General features: G+C 40.0%; 2 protein-coding genes across 6 annotated transcripts in view; one reads left to right on the top strand and one right to left on the bottom strand.

Annotated features, from left to right (window-relative positions):
• clip3 (CAP-GLY domain containing linker protein 3) overlaps positions 1-23,493 on the bottom strand; it is a 43,254-nt gene extending 19,761 nt beyond the window's left edge. For 3 of the 4 annotated variants that reach the window (XR_004761785.1, XM_035385818.1, XM_035385820.1), the window contains exons 1-3: positions 5,238-5,397; positions 1,462-1,600; positions 377-516 (exon numbers count right to left, since the gene is read on the bottom strand). Coding sequence is in view for 3 of the 4 variants with exons in the window: in XM_035385818.1 (XP_035241709.1) it covers positions 377-516; positions 1,462-1,591 (270 nt within the window). In the remaining variant the exon portion in view is untranslated. Of the gene's footprint in view, positions 1-376; positions 517-1,461; positions 1,601-5,237; positions 5,398-23,353 lie in introns of those variants that run through there. The other variant, XM_035385819.1, reaches the window with a different exon arrangement.
• Positions 11,225-22,891, top strand: LOC118210013 (cytochrome P450 2M1-like). 2 transcript variants are annotated; one of them, XM_035385823.1, is made up of 9 exons: positions 11,225-11,528; positions 13,335-13,497; positions 16,133-16,282; positions 17,133-17,293; positions 18,102-18,278; positions 21,126-21,267; positions 21,534-21,721; positions 21,804-21,945; positions 22,335-22,891. In XM_035385823.1, exons 1-9 carry the CDS (start codon positions 11,337-11,339, stop codon positions 22,517-22,519), a joined length of 1,500 nt encoding a protein of 499 aa, XP_035241714.1. In that variant the 5' UTR covers positions 11,225-11,336; the 3' UTR covers positions 22,520-22,891. The 2 variants fall into 2 exon arrangements, with proteins under 2 accessions (XP_035241714.1, XP_035241715.1); XM_035385824.1 differs by lacking the exons at positions 11,225-11,528; positions 13,335-13,497 and adding an exon at positions 14,270-14,324.
• Positions 23,494-24,618: the final 1,125 nt, after the last annotated feature.

Genomic DNA, 24,618 nt, shown 5'->3' with positions numbered 1-24,618 from the left:
TGCCAAATAAATGTAATGCTACGTAATGTAATGATAGGTCTGCAAGTGAAACAGTATATGTCATGCCAGTACAATTCTGTTTTTAACATAACCATACTAAATAGGTACCATAAATGTAAGGAATACATTTCATAAACAATTTCAAAGGACATTAAAACAGTCTATTTGTAGTGCCTAATGTTGTTGTAAAACAGCCAATAATCCTTCTCTTCTTTTGTCTTTTTTCAACTGTAAATTCCTATTATTATTATTATTTTTTTTTTACATTGCTTTAATTGCAGATTGCAGCCTCCCATTTAACTACAGTTACTCCTCTGCTCTCACCACTGTAACGAGATGACAGGCCTGTGGGACTGACCGGAGTAGTGTAGCTCACCTCATTGCCAATGATGTCGATTTTGTGCTGCACCTGCGGGACCCATTGTCTGATAATGGCAAAGAGCTCTGGGATGGTGGTGCGGGGGTCAAGGAGGATCTCCTGGCAGGCCGGGTCATTTGGATCAAAGAATGTAAAAGCTGAAATGGAAAAACAGGGGGTTCAGTCGCAGGGGCTCTGGATGGGACAGATAAGGACACATTCCTGTCTGGAGAGGGGCTTTGATGTATTTTTTATTTGCCTTGTGACACTTCCGATTTTCTTCTGAAATTAGCAAGTTCCTTTCGCGCGTTACAGCCACGTGAGGGATTTTCTTTTTTAAAACTGCGTGCTTTAATATTCTGCATGAATAATGTCCCATTTTCTCACACTCAAAATAATATAAATTAATGCTCATATGCCTTATTTATCATATTATTTGCGTATTTCTAGTGCTGTGTGCTTACTTTAGTGAGTGTCTTTGTAACATCTGCTGGAAGGATGAAAGTAAACGTGAGGTTTTTTTGTGAGAACTTTGCATATGAATCGCTTGCTGCTCCTTCTTCCTTTCAAGATGGCTGCCTTTCCCAAGCCTTTCTTTGTTTGAGAGCAATGTTTTTCCTGGCAGCATGCCGGAAGGAAACTAAACACACACATCCAGGTCCCCAGCAAGAGGATTCACACTAGACAGACTTATCAGGACATATTTCCTGCATAAAGTGGAAATATATTTTTCTAAATATATTTTTTATATATTTTTGTAAATATAACACTGTCAGTGAGGGTTTGTCATAAAATTGTTACGAATAAGGATTTTCCATCAACCATAAGGTTACCCACAATCCACTACTGCAATGAATTTGCTGCTTTACATCCCACCCATGCCACTACTTAACCTCTGACCCCTTGGTCAATATTTCCCATTGCTCAGTTAGTTTCACGTGGAAAAATCCTTTTCAAATGCTATTGCTGTCTGTAAGTTTCTGAAACGGCCACCTCTGCTCTGGAGTCAGCGTGAGCACTTAGTGGAGGCTTCGGTTTCAGTGCTGAGGGAGGATCTGATCTCCCGGTAGCCCATGGAACTTGTCATTTCATTGGTCACTCACCGTAGTCCTTAGGGAGTGGAGCTGGGGCAGATGGGTGGACCATGGGCCGCTTCCGGGCCTCCAGAACTGGGCTATGGTACTCAGAGGCTGGCTGGGCCTCCTCCACCTCTGCGGTGTCCTCTTTTGTCATCCTATGGGTCTGAAACACAGACAGGATGGATGAGAGTCGTCTACCTCGGTGGTTCTCATACATAGTTTTTTGATGTTCATTTTTCTTCATTCCTGAAACAGCTTTTCATGTTTTGAGGGATTATTTACGCTCTTAAGCCACATTAGGTCAGAAATAGCTAAGCATGTCATGAAGAATAAATGTCCTACATTCATATTGTTCTTATTGTGCTATATTGCAAATAATTACATAAAAAGAAGTAACCTTAGGCTCTTGACTGGTAAAAATGTGGACACCTGGCCACTGAAACTGACCGTTTGGTAGACAAAAACAAAGACATAACAAATGATAATGAGCCAAAACTGCACTGTGTTAAGTTTAAGGAATACATTATGAATGAACTTAAGTACTTGTGTTCAACAACCATCAATGAGCAACAAACTGTCGGTAACAAAAATCAGCATACACATGGGTCCACCTTACCACAGGGAGCATTGGGCTACTTTCCTACTCTTCCACTCACTGTAGCCCAGTGATTCCCAACCCAGTTCCTGGAGATATGGTGTCCTGTATGTTTTCACTCCAAACCTAATAAAGCACACCTCACTCAACAGCTAGAGATCTCATTGAGCTGAAAATGAGTAAAATCAGGTGTGAAAAATTAGGGTTGAAATGAAAACCTACATTACTGAAGATCTCTGGGCTCTGTAGGGTATGTGAATATTTGATATCTTATTCAATTGATATATGTGAGCCAGTTATGTGAATTTTGCAGCTAGCAGCATGCAATGGATGGACTGATTAACTGTATTATTTCCCCAATACATTACAGCTTGATATCTGGAAAGAAAGAACATTGTCTTATATTGAAATTACAATGTGTTGTTGTACAACTACATGTATTATGAAAATGGTTAGGATAGGAGTTCACCAAAAAAAAAAAAAATTTTAATTCTCTGTCAGTTCTCATGAATAATTAAATCTCTATCGATAACCACAAATAGACACAATTTCCTATAAAACCAAGATTCATGAAGGTTTTTTCATAAAAAGAATGTAAATCAGGAAGACAATTATGAAATTCAAACACTTGAATCTCAGAATTATATTGTGAGTCAGGTCCACTGCCCTAATCTACGCCATCCCTTTGCTTGCAACCAACCCCCAGAGAGCATACATAAAGCGCTTTAGTGTGCAAAGAATTACCAACTAGCCTAACTGTAGCATGAGCTTTTGTCACGAAGGACAATGCAGTGACATGCAATTAGCAAATGTAATATACTTTTCTATATACCACACAGAGAATAAGAGGTGATGAAAGGCAATTTATGCTGTCTGAAGGGCCAAATTGGGTCACAATGCCACAAAGGGGTTTGAAATAAATGTACTACCATAGTTATTAAAACAAGCAAGGTTTTTTTTAAACATGGTAAATAAGTACTATAGTAAAGGTAAGGAACATCATATTTTTTCTTGCGCAGCCTTAAAAAGGTCAGCTGACCAAAAAAAGCTGTCATAATAACGCATTCAGTCCTAGTCAGCCTGGATGTCCACGCACCACCTGAAGCTCAATCTGGGGAAAACAAAACTGCTGCCCCTCATGGCAAGGTGTTCCCTATGGACTGATGTGCCAAGTACAGTCGATGGCTCTGCAGTGTCTCCTATTCATCTTAAGAATATTGGTGAAGCTCCACATGACCAGCTGAGCTTCTGTCAACACACTGCGGCAACCACGCACCTATGCAGACTGGCGCTTCACAAAACCAGGAGAATATGGCCCTTTGTCACCCTAGAGGCTAAACAGCTACCTGTACAAACACATGTAATCTCTCGTCTGGACAACTGTAAGGCCTCACTTGCCAGCTTGATGGCCTGTGCTATCAGGCCACTGCAATAAGAACTCCCATCTGGTCTTCAACCAGCCTAAATTCACACACCAGGGTTATACACCCTTCACTGGCTTCGGGTGGCAGCCTGCTATCCATGCAAATCTCATACAATGGCAAACTGAAAATGGTACTGTCTTCCTATCTTCAGACAAGACAGGGTAATACAGTGGTTCCCAAAATTTTGTGGTCAGGACTCCCCTTTGGTAATAGGATTTTTTTTCTGAGAAATCACATGCAAAGTCAGTTTAAGTGTCACTAACCCCCTGACACAACCCAGTTTAATTTTCATAGCAAGCATTACAGGGTCACACTATGTTTCTAACTGACACTGAGGCTGTTCAGCCAGCTAGAAGGGGATAGACTCCCATTCTGGTGTCTCTCTGGTGTTGCTTCCTAAGTGCTTTCCAGTGAGTTTTTCTTTGCCACTGTTGACTGGCTCTGTGGGGATTTAAGTGCCCCCACAAACTAGGGGAGTATACTGTGAATGATGTTGTAAAGAGCCGTCTGCAAAATGCACTACATAAATAAAATTTAAATTATTGATTTCATTTATCACTCACTCTCTGTACCAGGAGTACCCTTTTTTCAATAGCTTGGCAACATCCATGATGACCATTTAATGTTGTGTTGAATCCCACAGAAGACAATTGGTGGGTTATCCAGCTTCACACATTGCACCATTATCATGTTGACTGGTGGATTCAAAAATGTTTAAAAACAAGGCCTAGGTTTTTTAAGAACTGTCTTTGAAATGCCCTCAGCATACATTTCAAAGACCATTTATTGTGACCACAAGTAGCTTGTCACTTCAGTTAGACATCCCTATGCCCAAACACAAACTGCTTAATTATGGCAAAACACACATAAACCGAAAACTCAAGCCACACCTCTGTCTACAAGCAACCCAACCCAAAATAAACTATAAACACTGCTGTCACTTACAACAGTGTGTTTTGAAAATATGCTCCCTCTATCACTGTGTTTAATGATTTTTTAAAGACATATATCTACTAAGCAAATATAACATTGCACTTCTACAATCACTGTCAAAATTCCAGCTGAAATCGTAGCAAATGTGCTTTGTCTACGCAAAGGAAATACATGCAGCAGGCTACATGCGATCAGTCAGATAATGTACATGTAGCAGTTCAGCATGAATTTAGATAAGTACATATGCACGGGACACAATGCAATTTTCCTTCTACGTCATCAATAAGCTGTGACTGGGCGAGCTTTTAAAAGCCATTCCAAATGGCAGCTTCTTGTGTGGCTACACAATCAGAACACAATTGTATAGCAACGTTGGCCTATTTAGCGTATATATATATATATATATATATATATATATATATATATATATATAAAAATATATATATATACGCTAGTTGTTGCCAAAACGCGCATACGTTTGGAGAATAAACGCAGCAAATAATGTAGAGCACAAACACGCCCAATCCACTAATTATTTGCGATATAGTTTCATATACCGCTAACCAATTTCTACCATAAAATATTGAATATTGAATCTTTATCCTGAATGTTTAACAGAAAACAAAACAAAACACCGCCAGTCGCCTGGTGGTACACACCATGCAATACACGGCAATCTCCATCTTTCTCAAACCGCATCAACAATCCACGGGGGCTAAGATGGAGCATCACTAGAAAAACGCAAGAAGCTATTCTTGCTTTTTATCTCCAAAACACAAAGCCAATTCGCGTTACGAATCCAATTAGTTTTATGTTAAGATGTATTTTAAAGGCGACTATCGACTTACCGCGAACGAACGTCTTTATTTGATATCTTTCCTTCTTAACAACGGTCTATGGATGTCGTGGTGTCCTGTATACACGACGATGGCAAGCTGTATGGAAGATGCTGCTGCGTCCTCCTCCTCTTCTGCTTGCGTCACACTGACTAAACCGTGGACCGTTTCAAGCTGCATTTGCTGCTGACTGCAACTCAGTGGTGATGCACATTCTAGAATACGGAAGCAAACCAAAAATAGTGCTGTTTTCCCACTGAATTGAATGCGCTATTGGGCGCTATTTAAATGGTGGGCCAAAAAACTTCGTCTTATATACATGAATAGCTACCCATGTTGATGCGGCCATTTAAAAAATAATAATTTAAGTTTTATGTTCATGTAAGGTTTAAAAAAAATATATATCAAGGGACCATGAATGCGTGACAGTTTTGAGTTTATACCAGTGCAGAATCACAAACTGTAACTCCACACTAACATGCACAAGATTTTAATTATGTAAGCATGATATGATATGTCAATGTTTAAAACAAGCATCAGACACCAAATACTTGAATGCTAGAAAGGAGTGACACCAGGGGCTTTGATATGCAATAAACAATAAGGTAAATTATGTTTTTTTTTGGTAACACTTTGCAATATTGGTGCACAAGTAAACATTTACTAATACTTAAACTAAAAGTGCATAAATACCAGATTTTCCATCTCCTGCAAGTACAAAAAACCAATCAACCCCCCCCCCCCCCCGGTTTGTGATTACTATGCTGCTATAACAACCTCCACTCTTCTGGGAAGGCTTTATACTAGATGTTGGAGCATTGCTGCAGGGATTTGTTTTCATTCAGCCAGAAGAGCATTAGTGAGGTTGGGCATCAGGCGATCAGGCCTGGCTCGCAGTTGGTTTTCCAATTGATCCCAGAGGTTTTCGATGGGGTTTAGGTCAGGGCTCTGTGCAGGCCAGTCAAGTTCTTCCACACCGTTCTTGACAAAACCATTTCTATATGGACCTTGATATGTACGCGGGAACATTGTCATGCTGATCCATGAAAGGGCCTTCCCCAAACAGATTGTATGCTGTAGCATTAAGATTTGCCTTTACTTTCAGTGCAACTGGGGCCTTGCCCGAACCATGAAAACAGCCCCAGACCAAGTCATATAGTGTATGTCCGTGGGTGTTGGGACTGTCAGGCTCTTGAGTGGGCGACATAGCTCAGGAGGTAAGACCGGTTGTCTGGCAGTCGGAGGGTTGCCGGTTCAAACCCCACCCTGGGCGTGTCGAAGTGTCCTTGAGCAAGACACCTAACCCCTAACTGCTCTGGCGAATGAGAGGCATCAATTGTAAAGCGCTTTGGATAAAAGCGCTATATAAATGCAGTCCATTTACCATTTGAGGGAGTCATTTGCATAAATATATGAATAAAACTGCAATCAAATTGACCTCCAAAGTGGGAGGATGGTGGGATTAATACAAAAGAGCATACAGGCAAGAAATTCAGACAACTAAACTTTTTTACTGTGGTGATTGACTGGAGTCAAAGGCCAGGCCTTTTATTGGTGTTACAACTCTTTATAAAGAAAACATTTATTTTACAATTAAAAGCACAGAGAACAAATTACGTATGAAAGCAGAACACTGGTGCACAGAAAACAGGGAAAGAGAGCACGAGAGAGAGCAAGAGGGGAGAGAGAGAGGGAGGGAGGGAGAGAAGGAAAGGGAGTGAGGGAAAACTGAGAGCCAGGCACAAAAAGCTGGAATTACAGCACCTCCCTGTGTCCTACTATTCTGCCCTTCCCAGGGGTGTCACTTGAAATGTGACACCATTCTTGCAAGGTAATGTCATGTGACTATCACGTGACTAATAATGAGTAGAGGCACACTTTGTCTCCACACTTTAATCCTACTTAGAATGCTGTCATACGAGTTCTGAATTGTGTAGCATGGGATATTGGACCATTCTTCAGGAAGGAAAGCTTGCAATTCTTGAGGGAAGAAGGAGGTGGAAATATACTTTGCACTCTGTGCACCAGAACTTACCATATAGGTTCAATTATGTTCATATATGGTGATTTTGCAGGCTAGGGAAGGCATTTGACTTCATGGTGGTGTTTGTTGTTGTGGGGAAGCTACAGGAAAAATGACTGAATCCATGCCTATGTGTTTCTTTGGGCTAGAATGTATGTGTTTGAATGTATGTATGAGTATGTATGTCTCTCTCAAACATTTATATGCATTACTATTTTCAGTTACTCGGTACAAAAGAAATATCTCAACAAAAAACATGTTTACAATTAACAAAAATGCCAAGTTACTCACACACAATTATACTGTCTACAAGTCCTTAATTAAAACAGGCTAAATCTAGGCCTGCCATTAAAAGCATTGATATCAAAATGTGGCCAAGTTCCAACAAACAATATTGGCTATCTGAGCTTACACTAATTAAACAAGCTCTATTCCAAAGCAATGCTACCCAGTGTTTCCTAAATTATTTCAAGTAACTTGGCCCTGTTCTTTCATCTTACCATCTGAACTTTTGAACTTTTTGTGAATTCTGTAAAATGAACTTGACAACATATCCTTTCTGCAGTAAGTTTTCCTCGGCTGTTTAAAACATAAATTTAAATGGTGTCTTCTTCCATAAGACAATTTTTGTTATTTGACACTTTTATGTGACACATAAAGTTTGAAGAAGGTCCTGGGTTTGAATTCGGCCTGGGCCTTTCTGTGTGGAGTTTGCATGTTCTCCCCGTGTCCGCGTGGGTGTTCCCTGGGTGTCCTCTAGGTACTTCGGTTTCCTCCGACAGTCCGAATACATGTAGACTACTTTCTGACTCTAAATTCCCCTTAGGTGAGAGTGTGTGAGTGAATAGTGCGTGTGCCCTGCAATAGATTGGCGGCCTGTCCAGGGAGTATTCCTGCCTCGCGCCCAATGCACGTTGGGATAAGCTCCAGCACCCCCCGCAACCCTGCACAGGATAAGCGGCTATGGATGGATGGATTGATGGATGGACATAAAGTTTGAATGACCACATTCTCTTCAGATGGTACTTTTATTGCGCTTTCAGCAATGTCTTATGTCTATAGCTGGATGTGACATCAGACCAAATATAAGACTGACATAGCATGCACATTTTCTAACTGTTCGTTCACGTGTAATTATTAAAAGTTGTGTTTTGCGCATGCAGAAGATCAGACATGCGCTCAAGGCAGCAATCGTTAGCTAACATTCGCGAACTTATTCAAACTTTATGTCTGGTTGCCACGAACGTTAGATGACATTACATAACAGCAGGGGTAACATCTAGAAGTGGGCAGGGGTGGGCAGTGCCCGCCCAAATTTCTGCTGTGCCCACCAAATTGGTCAACTTTATTCTGCGCCATTTGAATCTGCCAATCACTTTTATTTAATTTGCCCCGTCAGAATTTCATGATTTCTGATTTACTGGTTGGACAGAATAAAATGGTAAATGGACTGCATTTATATAGCGCTTTTATCCAAAGCGCTTTACAATTGATGCCTCTCATTCACCCATTCACACACCAATGGTGAAAGGCTGCCATGCAAGGTACCAATCAACTCTATTGGGAGCAATTAGGGGGTAGGCGTCTTGCTCAGGGACACTTAGACACGCCCAGGGCGGGGGATCGAACCGGCAACCATCCGACTGTTAGACAACCACTCTTACCTCCAACGGTATAAACAATAAGCAATGGAGATGCTTTAACTCCGATATCATTCTGGGGAGCATTTGTAGTCACCTGTGACAGTGGAGGAATACTAGCTTGTTCTTATTAAAGCTTATTCTTGTTAAAATTTAATTTCTAATTTATTGTTGCTGTAGTTTGTTGTAGTGTTGTGTTGAATAAGGGTCTTTGCTGGTAGTGGTTTAGTCTACTAGATAAATAGCTAGCTAGCTAGCGTTACTGTTAGCTAGCAAGCACACTAGAACAGTATTTAACATTTGACAGTTTGCTAACGTTGATATCAGTGCTCAGCATGGCTGGATTATGGACCGGGCCAGTGGGGCCAGTGCCCCGGGGCCTTGGACTGCCAGGGGGCCTCCAAGCCTCAGGCTGCGCATGGTGTGTGGCCCAAGACTTCCGAAGGAAGTTGAACGCCAGGGCCCTCAGTGCGCACAGCGTAAGCTGACCACTAGGCCCCTGGGTGCTTATAGCATGAGCTAACTAGGGCTCCCCAGACCCTTCAGCACTTGCAATGTGAGGGCCCCCAGGCCCCTAGGTGTTTAAAATGTGAGCTCACCACTAGGGCCCCCCAGACCCCTCAGTACTTACAATGTGAGGGCCCCCAGACCCCTTGGTGTTTAAAATGTGAGCTCACCACTACTGCCCCCCAGACCCCTCAGCGCTTACAATGTGAGGGCCCCCAGGCCGCTTGGCCCCTGAAGCTTAAAGCATGATCTGACCACTAAGGCCCCTGGGCCCCTCGGCACCTACACTAACTATAATTCCCTTTATTTTATTTATAATTCAATATTGTACTATAACCACTGTCCATTTTTGTAAGATTCTATAATGATGTATTCCAGTATTGCATTACACATTGACTGTCTAAAATTTTTTTTTAAAAAGACTGCTTGACTCTCAAAAAAAAAAGAAATCTCAGTCAACTGAGGGGTCTCTGACAGATGATTCGAATCGTCGACTTTCAGGGGGCAGCCCTACAAATAACCATATGTGGAAACAAACAAAACAGTTAGTTTCCACCTTTGTTTGCAAAGCGCAGTTTGTTTATGGTTTGGTAATTAGCTTTTAATGTTATTTCTCTTTAAGGAGCATCCTCCCACTATATTACTGTTCATGTTACATGTTCTGTTCTTATGTTCTTATATATCAGTTCACGAGTTCGAGTTCCAAATTTGCCTTTAATATGCCAGTAGATAAGCTTTTAAGTCAAAGTTTATGTTTGATTAGCAGACACTTTTATCCAAAGCATCTTACAGAAATCACATAAAAGGTAATAATAATAATAATAATAATTTGCGTTTCCTGGTTAGAGAGATGACTATGAGAACATAATGTAGAGTTCACAAATAGTTCAAACATGAAATATGAAAATGTCCATGTGCAAAATTGTTCTACCCCTAGAAGTCAGTATTTTGAGGCACAAGTAAGTTCTAGTGCTCACAACTCTGATACTTCTCTAAAATTTTAGCCTATTCCTCATGTGCAAATAATTTTGAATAATTTTGAGTGCAACTGTACATAGAGTGGTAATGTTTAAGAACAGACACATCAGTCGTACATTAAAATAAGGAAAACAGCTCAACACTAGTATAGCCCACTGTGTGAAAAGGTGCGCACCCCAAATTTCTAATTGCCCCCCCAATCTGAGCAGTCTAGATCCGGGCCTGCCTAACAGTCTGAAAAGGTAGTGCGCTGCGAAATAAATTACTGCTGACGGGAAAGACGCCGAGAAAAGAAAGGTTGCCAGTTTTTCCCAAGGCCTTGTTTACACGTATACGGATTTTTCTGAAAACGTAGTTTTTTTCCCTCCCTGGTGTATTGCGCATGCGGCAATGGTTCTGCAATACTTTTAAAAACGCCGGTCGTGTGGATAGGAAAACTACGTTTTCAGAAAAATCCGTATACGTGTGGACAGGGCCTAATGGCCTATGTGAGCGAAAAGTAAAATCATCATATCGAGGGATGACTACCTCGGCATATCACTCAATTCTGCAGACCTCTTCATTAGTTGCGCTACAGGACAATACAGAGTGTACTCCCATAATATCTGTCATGTCAGGACCACTATCAGTGAAGTCATCTGATATGGCTGCGACCTAAATGGAATGTTAATTTAAATTCGTTCAACATTAACTATTCGCCGCAAACTTAGTTCGGCACGAACGTTCGTCATCTTAAACGTGGGCTACAACTTGTTGGACGGCAGACGTGATAAGGCAGTGGCACCTTATGTGAACCCACTAGTTCACTGTATGCCAGCGAAAACCCGCCCCAATTCTTCGGGTGAAAGGAACAACATACATAATACAGTGCGTCTACAGAGGGCAGAAGTTGCGTCAGATAACAGGAATAGACCTCCGACATTACCTACTGTTTGTAAACTAGCGGACAGTTAGTTTCAGAAAATGTATTTTTTAAGCCTCCTGGCGAACAATGTCATCGGTCTCTTGCTGGGTCTCATAGTTCTGGTGTTATTTTGGAAGAATATGGGGAAAAAAAGCAACACAGCAAGACTACCGCCGGGTCCGTCACCAGTCCCAATCCTAGGAAATATTTTTCAGGTGGATTTAAAACAACCGTACAAGTCCTACTCAATGGTGAGTTATAGGCTATATAATTTAAAGTATACTAAAAAGATCCGAGTCTGCTACCGTATGATTCTGCCATTTCCCCAATGAGAAAAAGATTTATGGTAACTTGTTCATTATTATTTTTTATTTATTATTGCAGGCCTATACGAAAACAAAATCAAATGAACAACTTTTTCATGTTTAGCCTCGAACAAAATATTAAAAGATGACATTTAATATTATACCCTATAATATTTTATTTTCCTTTATTCATTATCTGTTTTAACCTCTTGTGGTTGATGGACTGAAATTTTTATTGAAACGTTATTTTGAAGTGTACAAATTCTCCATAAAAAATGTTTTTTAAACAATCTTTACTGGGGTCAGAGTCGTACATTATGATGGATGAGGCCAATTTTTACCATTTTTTTCATGGAAAAAAAATTAATTGTTACGTCTTAAAATTGTGTGTGTTCGGGTTGATGTTTCCTCACTGTACTGGTAGAAATTTGGTTGCTACGAGATTCAGCCTGTTGTTTTTATTTGGTTCGCCTGCAGGCAGGGCTATATCTCAAGTTACGACTATAAACAAGGCTTGCACTGAACCGATGTATTAGAATACGTTGAGTATTAACCCTCGCTTACAGTTACGCGAATGCTCCGTCATTACGTTTTTGATTATATTGTTATACAATATAAAATATACGAATCGTTCTTATGTTCTGCATTTGTGTTTGTAGGTAATTAAGTCCCCATGTTTCCCCCAGTCCTTGCTCGAGTTTAGAGCCTTGTGCCTGTGCTCTCCAGTTTCTTGTCTTTACCTTAGTTGGTATTTTCTTCTTGTGTTTTATTTTCTATTTGTTTTTTAATTTTTAAATTTTATTTAGGCTTATGGTTTTGTGCATATCCCACTTTGTTTGCTTTTTTTGTGTGCATTCAGTTTTGTTGTTTTCCCCTTGTATTTCACATTAAAAGTCTAGTTCGTTCAACCTGTGCATCCCTTTGTGTGCATTTCCGTCCATACCCACATGTCCTTGTGTCACTATTGCAGTTTTTTCCCCAACAGTGTTACACACACTGATCAAAATGATTGAAAGCATACAGGCAGCGAGAGAGAAGGCGGTTCAAACCCAGCCCCTCATTGCCTCTCAGCGAAGGATACACTGATGTATGCTACTGCAGAATTTGTTTCCAAAGGATATATTTATTGTGTAGCAATTGCATAGCAGGTTCCAGTATAATGTGGTTTAAGAGGGTAAAAAATCCCTCTAAATGTGAAAAGCAACTAATTAAGGAAAATGAACAGATTGTTAAAATTTTGGAATTGTTACTGTGGTTAAAATGAAAACCAGCATGCACACAGTGGGGCCCTGGAACCATGTTTTGGAGCCAGTGATCTAGAGTGTATAGCAGGTATGGAAGTAAAACGGTCGTGTGATTAAGTGCATTCCAAACTCAAGTATGCAACAAGGAGTTTTGTTTTTGCTTTGCTGTGAAACAATTAATTCAATAAAAATTGAATTACAAAAAAAAAATAGTATGCAACAAGGCAAGAATGTGAAATTTTACTGGAGAGTCTCTTCGTGCTCTAGGGACGATTAAGAAACAAAGCATTCTTACATGCAATAGTGTGTTCTTACAAGTACCCAGAACACATGTATGTGTAAAAATGGTTGGTTAGGTGTCTTGCTCAGGGACACTTCGACACGCCTGGGGGGGGGGGATCAAACCGGCAACCCTCCAACTGCCAGACAACCGCTTACCTCCTGAGCTATGGCGCTCCGTTGTCAGTCACACTCAGAGTATGCTAACAGTGTTTTTTCTTGTCCCCAGTTCAGTAAGAAGTATGGCTCAGTCTTCACTGTGTGGCTTGGCCCCAGACCAGTGGTTGTGCTGTCTGGGTTTGAGACCCTTAAGGAAGCTCTTCTGAACCAGGGGGAAGAGTTCAGTGGCCGGGCTGGTTACCCGATACTCCTTGAAGTCACCAAAGGATTTGGTGAGCAAAATGACATCACTTCCTGTGTTTTCTGAATTACTGTGTTTTCTAAATTCTTTGCAAATTATGAATTGTTCATGAATTGAGTGTGTTTCGTTAATCTGAACCTCTGGTTTCCAGGCAGTCATGTTCAAATTGATATTTGTAATATGTTTTTGCTGCTAATCGAATAAGCATTAGAGTTGGTGATTCAAAAAATTAGGACCGGCTTTGTCTCTGTGGAAGTCATCCTTTTGAGTGCATGCCAAGTTGTGGATTTAATGCGTTGATAGCTGAGTGCCATTCTCACCTCAGAAGCAGTAACATGCGGTGAGGTCACTGGCTGGGTAGGCTACAAGAACTTTTGCTCTCGCTTTTAATGGGGAGAGATGGAAGCAAAACAAGCCGGAGGCCCTGCATGTGTAAACTGCTATTATATTTGCAAGATTAAGCCTGTCCATTTGCATACAACATTGTATAAAATCGATTAATATTTAATTATATAATTAAATTGCATTGTTTGAACAGGTAGTGGTTTTAATACACAGGGGAAATATATATTTTGTTTGTTCAAATGATTCTGCAATTTGAATTTATTTTATCATAGCCAGGGTGCATACCCCTGCATAACCACCTTACTGCCCAGAAGTACGGTACAAAAAACACCTAGCTGCCCTAGAAAGCTTCCTAATTTTCACAAGTCCTTTTGTGACTTGGATGCTGCTTGAAGAGATTGAGGCCAATTCGTCCTCCTCTTTTATAGTTGGAAGAAGTTCTGCCTCAAGATCATGGAGAATGACATTTTTGTATGAGCGTCCCAAAATTTGCTGATGTAAGCATCAATCATGGTAAGGGCCATAACACTGTTTAGTTACAGTCATCCTTTGGTCTTATAGATTCATAGTTATATGCAGTCTGCAATCTATTTTGTACCATGGCGACTTATTGAGAGGGGATTTTGGGGAGCTGTCACTCCAAATCTCAATTGACCAATAGACATACATGGCACATTCTTCTTAGACACCGTCTGTATGTCAGATGTATCTCAACCCTCAAAACTTAAAGAGTCTTAGCTCGATTGATTCGATTTCAATCTCATGTTGCTATCAAACAGCTTCCCCTTGGCCTACAATTTTTAGTATGCAGCTGCGTTTTACAGTTTTTTCATAACTGCTTACTCACATTTCCTGAAATGATATTCATGTCAGGGTTCTGTGTCTTCCCCCTGTTATCCCTGGTTGGGCCGCCAGATGGCAGCACCTCTGCTTTGTGTCCTGTTAATTGTTTTATTGTTTCCAATTATCCCATTATTAGTTGATTATTGTCTCGTGTTCCCTTCCCTTTCTGTGGCCTGATTGTTCATTGTGCCCTCCTGTGTCTCGTCTGCATCGTGTCTATTTAAGTCTCTCTTTTCCCTGACTCAGGTGCTGGATCCTTGCGTGCTTGTTGCCCGTTCCTTGCTTGCCTTTTGCCCGTTTCTTGCTTGCCTTTTGCCCTATGCTTGCTTCTTGTCTGTTCCTTGCCTACATGTTGCCCGTTGCCTGTTCCTTGCCAGCTCTGTTCTCTATTTTTTGGGATTTTTGTATTTTTGTTTTCCCGCGTTTTTTGGAGTTTTTTCTTTGTTTGTAATAGCCGCCCTGCAAGGCTTTCTGTTCCCTTTGTTCCCCATCTTAAGTAAAGTCTTTGTTTTGCCTAATTTTGGAGTTTCGTGTTTTTTCCCTGCACTCTGCGCTTGGGTCCATTCCCGCGCCCCCCCCGACAATTCATTTTTCCCAAAACTATTAACATAAAACACAAACTCATACTGCTCTGGCTAAACTTTCAAGATAACATGTTTTTGAGTAGTGTTTCATTTTATCTTCCATCTAAAATCAAATTTGGATTCAGATGGCACGCAAAAGGAGTCAAATACATAAACAATACTAAATACTCATTACATATTGGTGAGATAAATAAAAAACACTACCATAAAAGCTGTTAATGAATCAGTAATCATACTGATTCAGTGGTTCATAACCTATATACATTTTGCAACAACATGCTACTATAATCTACAGAAATTGTGTAAATGTACAAGTGTTACAGTAAAACAGTAAACAAAATTCAATAAAAATGTCATTGTCTAAATGAAATCAATATTTATTTTGTATTTTCCAGCAGACAAGAAGTCAGGGAAACAAGTAAAAATAAAATGTACTTGCACAGGGCAGTTAAGTGGGTTAGAAATGCAATGGTTTCCTAAGGGAGCTGTTTGTATGTGAGGTATTGCAGGCAGTAGGTGACAGTGGTGGTAGAACTGGTGCAGTATAGCATGAGGCCACTGTACCTTGTGTCCCTCACTTACCCAATTGTTTCCACCTTTCTGGCCACAACTTGTATGCCTTGTTAAAACCCGGCAATTAATTTTTGTCCCCTGTAGGGGACATGAGTCTGGTCTTAATCTTAGGAACCATACATTCTGCTTTGCTGAAATCTACACTACAAGGGACATTCAATAAAAACAAAATAATACTTTTGAAAGTATTTTCACTGCAACATGTTTTTGTTATCTAAGACACTTGTATTGTGTCAAAAAATACAAAAAATAATGACAATCCTTTTTTCTGCTGGGTCTCAGGTGGATATGTATAGTGCTGAAAACATGCTGTGCCAACAGGGGTGCTGGCGAGCAGTGGTGGCCGTTGGAGGGATCTACGGAGGTTCTCCATCATGACCCTGAAGAACTTCGGAATGGGGCGGAGGAGTATTGAAGAAAGGGTACAAGAGGAGGTCGGGTTTTTGATCAAAGCCTTCAGTGAATATGGAGGTAGACTTTTGGTTGATCCGTTGAACTTGACGGTTAATCTATAATAACCAGGTCACTCAGTGGTGGGTTGTTAAATGTTCTTGAATGAGCTGAGCAACTTCAGATTTCACCTCTATACCTTGTTTTGAGATCAGAATTCCTGTTTTCTTTTGACAAAGATTACTTGGTAAATTCTACAGGATAGAAAACCTTTTAATCTCGAAGAATTGTGAACTGTGAACTTTGAAACCTTTCATTACTTGTCACCACCCTGCTAACCAAATGCTCAAAATAGTTTTTGGTTTTGTTTAAGAAATTCTGTACTTAATCTAGGGTACACTGCTATGACAACTGGAAGTCAGTACACATGTTATTGGGGGAAATATTATTATATTGAAATATAAATGATATTCGTTTGAGTTGCAGTTTGTACATTTATTACAGGTTACATGATTAATATTTAAGTGGTAATTCTAATTGTTTTCATAAGGTTTTGTTTTAAAAACATAGGTTTATTTCACATGATGGCAAGTTAGTTGTGTATGACTATTTAATGTTTTTAATAATTACACAAAACACATATGCAGTTAATTCAGAGTACCGTAGTCATAAAGTGCCATGTGAATTCGCAATATTATAGTCATGATTTTACCATGTTTTAAAATATAAAAATGCATTTACATTGAGAATACCACAAAAAGAGCCAGATTTACTAAGCATTTGCAGGGGCACCCTAAATCTTGCCCATAATATAATGTCCAAAATGTTCTTGTAAAATACAATTTGATGTGGGTTACCTCAGCTGTACAGTTCCCTTATTACCCACAGATGATTGGTCATGCCTTATAAGTGTGTGCCCTTTCTTTTCCAGATTCTGTCTTCAACCCTAACAACCTCTTGTGTAATGCCGTATCCAATGTGATCTGCTCCATTGTCTTTGGGCAGAGGTTTGAATACAATGACCCACAGTTCAAGTTCCTCCAACAGGGCCTTGATGGCTATTTTAATTTTCTCAGCAGCTCCAAAGGCCAGGTGCATATCACACCCGTTTTATGTAATATGCATTACATGCATGTGTATTTGTACCCCCTACATTATGACCCTACAAGATATATAGTGTGATGCGCCATTCAGACGACGCTCATGTTTTGCTGAAAATAAGAATTAGTGTAGTATTGGAAGTACACTTCACTTCAGTTTGGCTATATTCAGTTGGTTTATCTGTAATTCATGTGTTTTTTCTGTTCTTTCCTATTTCCTGTGCCATAGCTCTTATTTCATACTCTACTTGTGGTACTTCCTGTTCAGTTGGGCTGCCTCTTGATAATAGATCCAGGGTCCTACTCACATGACTATGCTTGCATTTAGTTTATTTGGCCAAATCAGATGCACAAAGTAAGAAACTTGGCAAGCAGTTTATTGCCTTCTCTTGCATTCTTGTGAATTATCCAAGGATCTAACCTATATTTGAATGCGTTATAGTTCAGAAATGTTGCATGTTGCATCTGACCAGTATTTAGTGATTAGAACAAAAGGCACACAAAATCTGCAATTTTACATACTTATGAGTACCTCTTATCTACTTCTGAGTCTGTTGTACTGCTCTTCAAAATATCATCAGAATGATTGCTATGCTCATTATATTTTCAGCATAATTTTCTGGATTAAAAGTGAGAATTTTCTGGCATGGGATGTCTTTTTGTGAGCCAGCACTTTTCAACACTCTACAAAGAATTTTTTTTCATTTGTAGAAAATAGTATAAACCTTACAATGCATTGGAGCTGTGCAGCACAGTGAAGGCTAATGTGAAACCATTTCTTGCCTTTTTCCTCCCAACAGCTCTTCAATGTGTTTCCCAAACTAGTGTGGTGCCTGCCTGGGCCTCACCACCACCTCTTTAAACACATTGAGAGTATTAGAGAGTACTTTAAACAGGAAGCTCAGCGTCGCATGAAAAACCTCAACACCGACTCCCCTCAGGACTTCATTGAAGCATTTCTGGTTCGAATGCTGGAGGTAATTAAATAGCATTCATATTACACCGATGTCGTGTTGGTTATTAAATATTGCTCCATTCTTCTGAATTGTCTACCTTAGACAATCAGGATTTTCTTCAGTTAATGGAGTCAGCTGATGAATTAACGTTCAGGAAGAAATTACTGGACTACTGGGGGGGGGGGGGGGGGGGGGGGGGTATTTCTGACAGTGATTGTAAGCTAAGATGGGGCCCTACCTGCAGTGTGTCTTGCGTATAGGGGCAGCACTAGGCACAAGACCTTTCACAAGGAGGTCCCTCTTCTGCTTCTCACAGTACTGTTTAGTGAATTATTATGGATTCTCTTCCTCCCTTATGCTCTTATTCCCTCAAGTCTTTACATGTTTAGTAGAGCCCGACCGATATATCGGTTTGGCCGAAATATCGGCCATTATTTGACTTTTTTGACGCCATCGGGATCGGCAGTTATGCAGCCGATGTGTCCCGATTTTTAAATAAGTATAATAAACAAAAAAAACATTGATTATTTATCTGTATTTGTCTGTTCGAACGTTGTAATTGCTATTTACTAGAATTATCCAGTAGAGGGGGCTCTAATACAAGTGTGAACTGCAGCAGCTGACGCGCTACTTCTGTAATAAGACGTTTGTCACTCGTGCGTCATCCAATATTCTCCACTGCAAGACTTGCCTGCACAGATTCGATGGCCGCAATAAAGGTATGTATATTTAGTGAAAGTTAATTAAATTAAAGTTAATTAAATGCGTTTATACGACCACTATGTTTATCAGTCCTCATTATCAAGCGAGCGAGCTAGCTAACATATTTGGTTCACTTTAGCAAGCTAGCTGGCTAGCAAGCCTTTATGAAGTGGCAGTGAATAAGCAGCGTAGGATCTACATTTCCAGGGGACATCGCTGTATTCTCAAATAAATAACCAGCCAAAATAAAATGGTGATTGAATGCATCACACATTTGTTTCTTTATCTGATTATAATTTTATAATTAATTTAACTGAGAATAAATAATAAGAAATCATGAGGCTATGTCAACAGCTAATGCATTATTGCAAGTGAGTGTGTGTCATCTAGTCACGCGTCAGAGCGGATTGTAGTTTTTTTCACCGCCGAATTCTTATGGACAGGGAAGCTCGCTAGATGAAGTCTTACTCTTTGAGATCATGTAGTAAAATAAGAAAATAAAATTAATTTACTGAGAATAGATACTAAGAAATAATAACAAATTAATAACAACAACAATCATAATATTCATAAAAATACATGTTTGAAACTGGTAAACTGATTTTTTAAAATAAATTTTTTATAGATGGCTGGAAAAGGAGTAAAAGAAACGTGTGGAGTTATTTTGAATTCACACCACTTGAAGATGGTGTTAGTATATATATTTAATTTAATATCATCTTTTACATTTTTTTATCTATCAAAAAGTTTGTGTGTTTATTTTAATTTATTTATTTGTCTCAAGTATAGAAACTTTGATAAAATATAAGTTTTTCAAATTGATTTGAAAATGTTGCATTTTTTTTACAAATTATCGGTCAAAACATCGGTAATCGGTGGGCTAGGACTCTCCAAAATCGGGATCGGCATCGGACCCAAAAATCTGGCATCGGTCGGGCTCTAATGTTTAGAGAGGATCCAGCTGCAGAGTCGAAAGCCACTATCAAGACTGCAGGCACAGATCATCCCAAGCTCTGCAGAACAGACAGTTATGTCCTTAGATAGATTTCACAATGACAGGATGCCGCTGTTTATCCAATTACAAACTCTGCCAGATTTGGAATTACCAATTTGGGAAAAAAACAGGACACACATACAAAAATGACTGCTTTCTCTCAAACAAAGTGTTTCAGGGATGCACTTGTTTTCCAGGCAAGATATTTTATGTGCCATATTAGCCACCTACAGATGCACTGACTCATGGTGCTGACAGGACAGTATTCACTGGAGAATAACACTCTGGGGGGCTGTAGATTGTGGTTTTTAAAAGTGCAATGATGTCAAGATACCAGTCATGACAGACAGTGTAGTGCAGGGGTGTCAAACTAAATTCCCACAGGGCCACTGTGTCTGTGGGTTTTTGTGGTTTCCTTTCAATGAGCTGCCAATTAAGGCCCTCAGGACAACGTATGTTGGTTCTTTAGCCAATCAATGACTTAAATGAACTACTGGTGCCGGGAACACCCCAAAGCCCAGCAGACACTGGAGCCCTCCAGCACTGGAGATTGACACCTCAGGTATAGGGGACCAGCCTGCTTGAATGCATCATGAACGCCCTCTAGAGGGGAGCAGGTAAGTGCATCTCAGTTGATTCCAGTCGTGGGTCCTGGGCACTGGAGGCTTGGAGTGCAGATATCAGTACAATCCAATCACAGAGAACATTGGACAACATTAGAAAAATTATATTAAAACAATACAAACCCTAAAATTTGAAGGACTTGAATATTCTGTACTACAATTTTAAGAAGTTTCTTTATAAATGTTTTTTTTTTTTAAGTCTGGCTTTTATACAGCAACTATCTGTGAGATAGTATGTACTTGTGCTTTGTTTTTTTTAAATGCATTTGTATGTATTGGTCGTTGGTGGTTGGTTTTAACACGTCTTCTCTTCATTTTCCATTGAATTTGTTTGAATTTAAAAAAATATACATACATGAACATCTTAATATGTATTGTTTCTTCTTTGTCTAATGAAATTCAGATGAAGTCTATTGCGGCAACACATTGGCTCAAACAAACTAACTTTTTTATTCCCTTCTACTTCAATTTTTTAAAAAGTAGGAATGAAAGGTTTTTGCTTGCTGCTAGCAAGCTGATCCCATAGTGATTTTGTTCCCCTCTTTACAGCAGGGAGACAAGCCTGGCAGTGAGTTCCACTTTGACAACCTAGTGAGTTCAATTTGGAGCCTTTTCTCTGCAGGAACAGAAACCACCACCTCCACACTGAGGCAGGCTTTACTGCTAATGATGAAGTACCCTCACGTCCAAGGTACCTGGAGCCAGTAATCACTTCTGAACAGCCGGCATAAAATTGTTGTTACTCAATTGACCATTTACGGCAGTTGATTTCTTAGTTAACTCGGCTCATTTGAGGACACAATGGCTGCTGGTTTTAAGGTACAAGCACACATCACCAGACCGTGTGACTCTAGGACTAGGTTTGAGGTAATACTGACCCAGGGCCGGAAATCCAAAAGTGCATCCCACTGTCTCACAGTATGGATGTGCCCAATAGAGCCTGCCTTATTCCTGCAGAACGGGTTCAGAAGGAGATTGATCAGGTGGTGGGCTCCATCAGAACCCCCTCGCTGCAGGACAGACAGAATATGCCCTACACTGATGCCGTCATTCATGAGGTCCAGCGGTCTATGGACCTCGCCCCTACTTCTGTTCCGCACAAAATGATGAGCGACACAGAATTCAAGGGCTACTGCATTCCTCAGGTGATGCCAGTTACAATCCTGGTTATCTGATGTGCTTAATTATTGAAGTGTACGGTTGCATGAGAATTTTTTTTCCCTCCAGGGTACAATGGTATTACCTCTACTGTCGTCTGTTCTGTCCGACCCAAAACTTTGGAAAAACCCTGATGTGTTTGACCCAGAAAATTTCCTGAATGAGAATGGGAGTTTCAAGAAGAATGATGGGTTCCTGGCATTTGGACTAGGTTGGGTTTCTGTTTACTGCTTTATTATAGATTCTTTGTGTTAGTCCTAAGTTTGATTGCTGTGGATGTTTGTTGTACTTAATATCACTATCACCTGTAGGTTCCATAACCTGCAGTAGGTCATATTCGTACAGTAATAGAAACAGATATACATTTTATTCAATTCTTTGAACTGTTCCAACTATGCCTTTATCGGGGCCTCATCCATACACAGCCAACACATGTTGGTGCCTTGGGCTTCTGAATTGCTTTCAGTGTACTCTGGTAGATCTGACTAATTTAGTTATGATTCTACAATAGGCTAACATTTGCTGTAGGGAATCCTTGTGAAGGAAAGGTCACGGATATCGCACACAGATACCCAAACAGCTTGTCCCTCTTATCTCCAGGGAAACGAGCCTGCCTGGGGGAGGGACTGGCTCGGGTGGAGCTCTTCCTCTACTTCTCGACCCTCCTCCAACGGTTCACCTTCACAGCAACACAGCCCCCGGAAGAGCTCGACATCAACCCTGCCTGCTGTAGCTTTGGACGATTGCCACGCATGTACACCTGCTACGCCAAACTCAGAGAATAAGTTCAATGCCCACATCATGGCCATTCATGTGACCTTTCTCCATAGCCCAATCCATTTATGTATCTATAATATATAATCTGTCAAGGGGTGGGAAAAACAGAAGATAGTGGACATTTTTCCAAAAATTACACTTGTTCTGAACAGAACTGTGGTCACATGAGCTACATACTAGACAATTATTTTTATGTATTGTGTTATTTTTATGTTACTTATGTAAGGAGCTGTGTGTTAATCTCTGGGAATGTACGTGTTTTTATTCCTTGTGCTGTCATTGGCCAGGAGAGATTATTGCAAATGAGATTATTTGTCTTAGTGGAACTTTCCAGGGAGAAAAGGTTAAATAAAATACAGAAATAAAAACAAATAATTTTGCATTGGTACTGTTAATCATTCTCAGACACAGTGACAAAGTACGTAAAAAAACAAACAGGGATGTTGAAAACCTTGAACCCTAACACTGTTTTATTTGGGGTTTTTTTTTTACATCAAAAGATAAAACACTGTCAGGGAGGGTTTGTCATAAAATTGTTACTAATAATGATTTTCCATCAACCATAAGGTTACCCACAATCCACTACTGCAATGAATTTGCTGCTTTACATCCCACCCATGCCACTACTTAACCTCTGACCCCTTGGTCAATATTTCCCATTGCTCAGCTAGTTTCATGTGGAACAATCCTTTTCAAATAATATTGCTATCTGTAAGTTTCTGAAATGGCCACCTCTGTTCTGGAGTCAGCGTGAGCACTGAGTGGAGGCTTCGGTTTCAGTGCTGAGGGAGGATCTGATCTCCCGGCAGCCCATGGAAGTTGTCATTTAATTGGTCACTCACCGTAGTCCTTTGGGAGTGGAGCTGGGGCAGATGGGTGGACCATGGGCTGCTTCCGGGCCTCCAGAACTGGGCTATGGTACTCAGAGGCTGGCTGGGCCTCCTCCACCTCTGCGGTGTCCTCTTTTGTCATCCTATGGGTCTGAAACACAGACAGGATGGATGAAAGTCGTTCACCTCCGTGGTTCTCAGGCTCAGTTCTTTTGATGTTCATTTTTCTTCATTCCTGAAACAGCTTTTTATGTTTTGAGGGATTATTTACGCTCTTAAGCCACATTATGTCAGAAATAGCTAAGCATGTCATGAAGAATAAATGTCCTATATTCATATTGCGCTTATTGTGCTATATTGCAAATAATTACATAAAAAGAGGTAACCTTAGGCTCTTGACTGGTAGAAATGTGGACACCTGGCCACTGAAACTGACCATTTGGTAGACAAAAACAAAGACATAACAAATGATAATGAGCCAAAACTGCACTGTGTTAAGTTTAAGGAATACATTATGAATGAACTTAAGTACTTGTGTTCAACAACCTTTAATGAGCAACAAACTGTCGGTAACAAAAATCAGCATACACATGGGTCCACCTTACCACATGGAGCATTTTGCTACTTTCCTACTCTTCCACTCACTGTAGCCCAGTGATTCCCAACCCAGTTCCTGGAGATATGGTGTCCTGTATGTTTTCACTCCAAACCTAATAAAGCACACCACACTCAACAGCTAGAGATCTCATTGAGTTGAAAATGAGTAAAATCAGGTGTGAAAAATTAGGGTTGAAATGAAAACCTACATTACTGTAGATCTCTAGGCTCTGTAGGGTATGTGAATATTTGATATCTTATCCATTTGATATCTGTGAGCCAGTTATGTAAATTTAGCATCTAGGAGCAGGCAATGGATGGACTGATTAACTATATTATTTCCAAAGTACATTACAGCTTGATATCTGGAAAGAAAGAAGATTGTCTTAAATTGTATTTACAATGTGTTGTTGTACAACTACACGTTTTATGAAAATGGCTAGGATAGGAGTTCACATCCAGATTGGGCAAAACCAAAAATATATATTTTTTTAATTCTCTGTCAGTTCTCATGAATAATTAAATCTCTATCGATAACAAATAGTCACAATTTCCTATAAAACGCAGATTCATGAAGGTTTTATTCATCAAAAGAGTGTAAATCAGGAAGACAATTATGAAATTCAAACACTTGACTCTCAGAATTATATTGTGACTCAGGTCCACTGCCCTAATCTACG

Source organism: Anguilla anguilla, chromosome 12 (assembly GCF_013347855.1).
Source record: "Anguilla anguilla isolate fAngAng1 chromosome 12, fAngAng1.pri, whole genome shotgun sequence".
In the NCBI taxonomy this organism is placed as follows: domain Eukaryota; kingdom Metazoa; phylum Chordata; class Actinopteri; order Anguilliformes; family Anguillidae; genus Anguilla; species Anguilla anguilla.
This window is presented reverse-complemented; position numbering and strand designations above follow the sequence as displayed.

Excerpts from the sequence above, each read along its gene's own strand:
- LOC118210013 (XM_035385823.1), top strand. The coding sequence starts at position 11,337 with ATGTATTTTTTAAGCCTCCTGGCGAACAATGTCATCGGTCTCTTGCTG. Across the intron at positions 18,279-21,125 it reads TTCTGGTTCGAATGCTGGAG|CAGGGAGACAAGCCTGGCAG; the intron begins GTAATTAAATAG and ends CCCTCTTTACAG. Across the intron at positions 21,268-21,533 it reads GAAGTACCCTCACGTCCAAG|AACGGGTTCAGAAGGAGATT; the intron begins GTACCTGGAGCC and ends TTATTCCTGCAG.